The following is a 5,732-nucleotide window of genomic DNA, read 5'->3' as shown; positions in this document are numbered from 1 at the left end:
GTCAATACAAGACTCGGTGGATTTCCATGTCGTTAGCATCATGTCACACGTTTAAATAGCTCGTGTGTGAACGCTTTGCCACCAGATGACGAAGCTAGCGATGATGAATTAATGGCTCAGATAACTTCATTATCCTGCTGGGCTTTGCACTTATGCCTGCAACCCAAGTTTCCACGTCCCCAACATATGATAGGAGAGGAGAGCAGAGGCACGCTGTGTTTGGAGGAGACTCGAGTTACTGTTGTGGGCTCAGGCCTGCTGGATGCCAGTTGGAACAGAGAGAGCAGCAAAATGTTTCAGGGCAGTTTAAATGGTTTATATGGACCTCTAGTAGAATGTTGAATGTTAACGGAACTGGCAGATCTTGAGCAAATAGCTTTTTTTTTAAAATTGTTGTGGTTTTTTTAATGCAACCAGCAGGGGCATTTTTAAATGAGGTGGCAAAAGAGCCCGAGAACAAGACAGGGGAGGCCCACTGAAATTCATCCATTCACTTCCGCTGGAGCCTATCCCAGCTGTCTTAGGGCAAGAGACAGGGTACACCTTGGACAGATCACAGCAGGAGGAAATAAAAACAGGAAACTGAGGCTACAATTTGCCAGCAATCGCTAAAAATGGATAAGAGAAGAGTGGAAAAAGTTGCCTGGTCTGATGAGTCTTGATTTCTCCTGAGCTGTATCCAAGGTTCAGAGTGATGGTGGTGGTGTAATGGTCTGGGGGTTATTTTCTTGGCATGCTTTGGGCTGCTTAGTACCAACTGCATCTATGTCATGAAGGATTAAGGCAGTTCTGAAGGTAAAGGAGGGTTTAATAGAGTAACTATCCTTATTAGTTACTCAACTAATAAGGATCAGATGTTCCATCCAAAATACAATGGATTGCAAACACCAATCTGGCATGCCCTTGCAAATAAATATACCAAGGTTTGCACAACTGCAATAGTAGAACTCAGTCATTTATTTTGTTGGTCAGCTGTGTACATTAAATAAAGAGAATTTCAGCTTCCTTAAAGCCAAGGTTAGCCTTTGGACACAAAATAAATACATCTAAACTTCATGTCAATATAAAATATGTACAAATCTTTTGCGCTTCCTGTACAAATGAAGTACTTACAAACAGAAGTCAGAATGGTTTAGTATAGCAAAAATAGTTCACAGATGATCAGAATAGATCATATTGAAAATGTCAGATAGTTTGCTAATGTTTCAGTTTTCTGAGACGTCCTCACTGCCTGCTGTCGTTGGTGATGCTGTCCACGATGGAGGACAGCCGCAGGAGGCTGGAGGACGCGGAAGACTCACTGGCTCCTAAAATGAAAGGACTTATGATACCACATGATGTTTTCTCTTTTTCTCTTTTTTTAATGAATTTACACCTGACTTCAAGCAAAGGTAGTGTGCAAGGTGTGTACCTTCTCTGCGGTTCATTGCTGAAGTGGAATGGTCAGCAGAGGTTGGCCAAGCCTCAGAGGATTTCTTCCAGTGGTACTCACCGGCCACCTGTAAAAAACACACATTATCCATATTCTTTTCCACATAGCCTCATTTATCCTGTTTTCTTTCCCTCACCACGAACCAGTCACGGCAGATGAGCCAGGTTCCTTCCTCATGAAAGGGAGTTTTTCCTTCCCACAGTCACCAAGTGCATTTCCATAGGAGTTTGTTTGATTCTCTGTATTATTGTAGGGTCTTTACCTTACAATGTAAAGCACCTTTAGGTGACTGTTGTGATTTGGGGCTACATAAATAAGAGCGAATTGATTAAATATTATTGCCTGTAATATGAAGAAAAAACTTTTAAATTATTGCAGAAACAGGCTGCTATTACTGAGAAGCATTCAACATTCAATAAGAAAGTAATTAAAAGTATTCCAAGACCACGACGTGAGAAATTTGTAATTATATTATTAGTGAAAACCACACTGCTAGATTAAAAAAATCAGTGTGGCACAGAGTAATAAGCATTCACGTTATAATGTCATTAATGAGCACCACAAACACATTAAAAGTCCAAACTGGGATATTCTTGATCGGGTGGGGAATAATCTGAAATCCACAGATGCACAGATTTACACATTCATGTGAATAGTATGAGGAGTTTCCTCTTCAGGTTGGTATACTCGCTCACATTGTTTTCTTTTGCGTCACATGGAGATCCGGTTTTCTCCTGCTCGTCCAGCGTCTGCAGCAGCTCCTGCAGCCTCTCTATGTAGCTGATGGCGCTGCGTAAAATCTCCACTTTGGGTAGCCTCTGGTTGGGATTGGCTACGGTCTTCCTCTTCAGTGCGTCGAAGGCTTCGTTGATCTTCTTAAGCCTCCTCCTCTCCCTGAGGGTCGCAGCCTTACGTCTATCCGTGGGAGCCGTCTTTCTCTTGCAGATCTTACAGGCCCACATGAGGCACTGACCCTCGCAGTGCGCCCGGAGACCCGGAGGCGCGGGGACGTGCTCCTCTCCACTGCTCTCCCCACCGGACGGGACATTATCGTGACCCGCTTGGGACAGTGGGCTGTCATTGCCATTGTACAGAGGGGAAACCCCTGCCATATCCAAGTGCTGTAGTGGTCCATGATCTGCTTCCTCCAGATAGCGCAAATCATTAAAAAGATAACTGTTGGTCTCGAAAAGGTCCATCATATTGCTGCGCTCCTCACTCTGTATTCACACTGGTCTCTGGCATTTAAATAGAGCAGCAAGGACACAAGTCAACAGATTATATATAGAATGTGAAACTCTATCCAACACTTTGGCTGCCACACTGCAACAACCATCTTTTTTTTTTTTTTTCAATCGGTCTTCACAACATACTGACTTTGTACAGACAGAAATGTCCCCTCAGGTTTCATAACAGGTGCATGTGCGTTATGATATTTCACAATGAAAAAGTAAATGTTACAGGATAGAGCGATTACTGTTTCTCGCTTTTATCCGTACATCACAGGGGGCTCTAATTTGTAGCAAAACACTTCATTAATAGTTATTAATAACTCATTAGTGTGTTTTTAAGTAACTGGACAAAAGCTCTGTGTTGCCAGGTTGGGTTGTAAAAAGTGTCTTTAACTGCTATGTCTGCAGCATAGTTTTAATTGTACGAATGAATGATTGAAAATGATCCTTTCCAAATAGGATTACATGGCAATCAAGGTTAGGAATCATTGCTGTAAAAATCTGATTCTTAAACCTAAAGAAAGAGAGTGTGGAGAGTTTCCATAATCTTCATTTTCCACCCTTCTTAACCACTGAGAGGGTCACAAAGTGCTGGAGGCGTCAGGCGTCAACCATGGGGCATCTTCAAACGAAATTCATTCAATTCTCAGTCTCTTTAACTGATAAGCCTTCGTAATGGTCAATACCAGCTGACATGAAGAATTATTCTCACTCTTAAACTGCCAATGAAGTCGCTAGTTAAATTTTGTTCTATGAATTTGACGACATCACAAAAAAGAAAGGGCTTTAAGTTGATTAAGAAGCCTTCACTGAGCAAGAGGCATTGAACACTGCCAACCATACAGCCCATCAAAGAGACACAGACATCCACACACACTCGAATCCACACGTAAAGACAATTGAGTTACAACTTAAAATGGCATGGCAACAGTTTTGGTCTGTGAGAGGAACCTGTGTAGACAAAAGTAGAATATGCAAACTTATGGAAAAAAAAAGGCCTCAGGCAAGTTTGAACCTACAACTGTTCTTACTGTGGCGGCAGTTAATAAACAAATTTAAGGCTATTTCAGATGCCCTGGAGCTCTTTTTTTTTTTTTGGAAACACCACATGAAGGAAGGAAGCTAATAAACTTCTAAACCCAAAAAAGAGAAAATCAGGTTGCATGATGGGTTGTGTATAATTTGACCAAATTGAATATTTTGCAATCTGGAAACCCAGTTGTGGTTCTTATTTATGACATGTTATTCTGTTTACTTTAAGGATCCATGACAAAAGCCAGATTTGATCAGCAAATCAGAAAACAACAATAGATATCATAATAGATTATTTCAAATAAACCATATCGCTGCTGTTTTAACTCTAGTTTGTTGTGCTCATTTTAGACAGTATGGACAACTGTAAGTTGTATGCGGTCTCAACATAAATAGATGGGAATGCGCACAGTCAAAAGAGCTTTGAGAAATGTCTCAACTCGATGATATAAATAGAAACGTGGCTCAGTCATTTCAGATTCATAAAAGAGATAAAAGCCTGTGAAGAGGTGATATATTGCCTGTTGGCATTTTTCCTCCAAACTCAAAGGGCTGTGATTGGAAACTTCACAGGCAGGAATGTGAGGGATTCCTATTTTTGAGTGACTGCATGACCTTGTCTTTTGAAATGAAATAAGATGATCTCATTAGGCTGCGGCAGCCTTTGAGACACAAAAACAAACACATCTTTCGACATGCATCCAGATAACTGTCGGCTTCTTTGCGGAGCAGAGAGACACATAAAGAGCAGGGGTGTTTTGTTTTTTTTGAATGAATGAATGAATGAATCAAATTTAAGAGCAGAAGAGGCACTGGGACCTTGGTGGTGTGTACTAAAGCATGCTGCACAGCCAGCTCACATGTGGGGGTTTTATATGACCCTGCATGTGGAAGTCCCTTCCCTTCAGCTCCCAGCTTCTGTCATGTTGTTTTTAAAGAGTCACCAGTGCCTTTCATCATTTGACAGGATGTCTGAAATACTGCCACAAGTCAACACAACATCTCTAAGTCACCTTCTACACATATACTTGAACATATTGGCTCAGTTATTCCAAAAATTGTAATTGTCAGTTTCTAAGTTCTCGCTTCAGTATATGAGTAGCTCTCAGAACTCCACAGTATCTCTAAATCCTTAAATAATTGGCCCAACAACACATATAATTAAACCCCAATAAAGACACTATTAAAGTCAATTTGAGAGCTATACTGCACTGCAGTGTTCATTTGTATAGTTTACAAACCAATAAATATATGCAAACTGAAAAAAATCAATAATATTGGCTTTGAACTGATATGATTTCTGTGATAAACAGCAGAGTAACCATAGGTTCTATAGCAATCCTTTGTATCTGGAGGAAATGTTTTAAATCTGCATTTTCTTCTAATGGCCAGCAGGGGGCAATACCTCTGGTTGTCTCTTTCCATAGACATGTATGAAAAAATGCTGCAAACCCATAGATCTATCTGGGTGCCCATGCTGAGCCCTGTCCACTGCTGAAACAACGGACACATGAGCATCAGAAATGGACCATGGAGCAATGAAAAAAGGTGGCCTGACTCAATGGAGCACGTTTGCTTTAACTTCACATGGATGGCAGGGTGCATCTCCGTTACTTACCTGGGAAACACCTGGCACTAGGATGCACTATGGTAGGAAGGCAAGCCAGCAGAGGAAGGGTGATGCTTTGAGCAATGTTCTGATTAGAAACCTTGGGTCCTGCCATCCATGTGGATGTTACTTTGACACATTCCACCTACCCAAGCATTGTTGTAGACCATGTACACCCTGAAAACCGTATTCCCTGATCGGTGTGGCCTCTACCAGCAGGATAATGCACCTGCACATAGCAGAAATGGCTCAGGCATGTTTGAGGAGCACAACAATGAGTCTGAGCTGTTAACCTGGCTTCCAAATTCTCCAGATCTCAGTTCACTTGAACATCTGTGCTGGGCAAACAATCCCAATCCACAGCAGCCCACCGTGTAACTAACAGGACTTAAAGGATCTGTTGCTAACATGTTGGTGCCAGATACCA

The 5,732-nt window shown here is 41.5% G+C and overlaps 1 protein-coding gene across 1 annotated transcript; it reads right to left on the bottom strand.

The window, feature by feature from the left end:
- Positions 1-934: 934 nt before the first annotated feature.
- Positions 935-2,701, bottom strand: myf6 (myogenic factor 6). The gene is made up of 3 exons (XM_026147599.1): positions 2,128-2,701; positions 1,412-1,499; positions 935-1,307 (listed from the first exon to the last, which is right to left on the bottom strand). Exons 1-3 carry the CDS (start codon positions 2,632-2,634, stop codon positions 1,225-1,227), a joined length of 678 nt encoding a protein of 225 aa, XP_026003384.1. The 5' UTR covers positions 2,635-2,701; the 3' UTR covers positions 935-1,224.
- Between the last annotated feature and the right edge of the window lie 3,031 nt (positions 2,702-5,732).

This window comes from Astatotilapia calliptera, chromosome 17, assembly GCF_900246225.1.
Source record: "Astatotilapia calliptera chromosome 17, fAstCal1.2, whole genome shotgun sequence".
In the NCBI taxonomy this organism is placed as follows: Eukaryota; Metazoa; Chordata; class Actinopteri; order Cichliformes; family Cichlidae; genus Astatotilapia; species Astatotilapia calliptera.
Note: the sequence above shows the minus strand (reverse complement) of the source record. Positions and strands in the feature narration are given on the sequence as shown.

What these genes read in the sequence shown, in the direction of transcription:
- myf6 (XM_026147599.1), bottom strand. Translation starts at nt 2,634, where the DNA reads ATGATGGACCTTTTCGAGACCAACAGTTATCTTTTTAATGATTTGCGC. An exon ending in GTGACGCAAAAGAAAACAAT is followed by an intron (nt 1,500 to 2,127) that starts GTGAGCGAGTAT and finishes TGTTTTTTACAG; the next exon opens with GTGGCCGGTGAGTACCACTG. An exon ending in AGCAATGAACCGCAGAGAAG is followed by an intron (nt 1,308 to 1,411) that starts GTACACACCTTG and finishes CTTTCATTTTAG; the next exon opens with GAGCCAGTGAGTCTTCCGCG.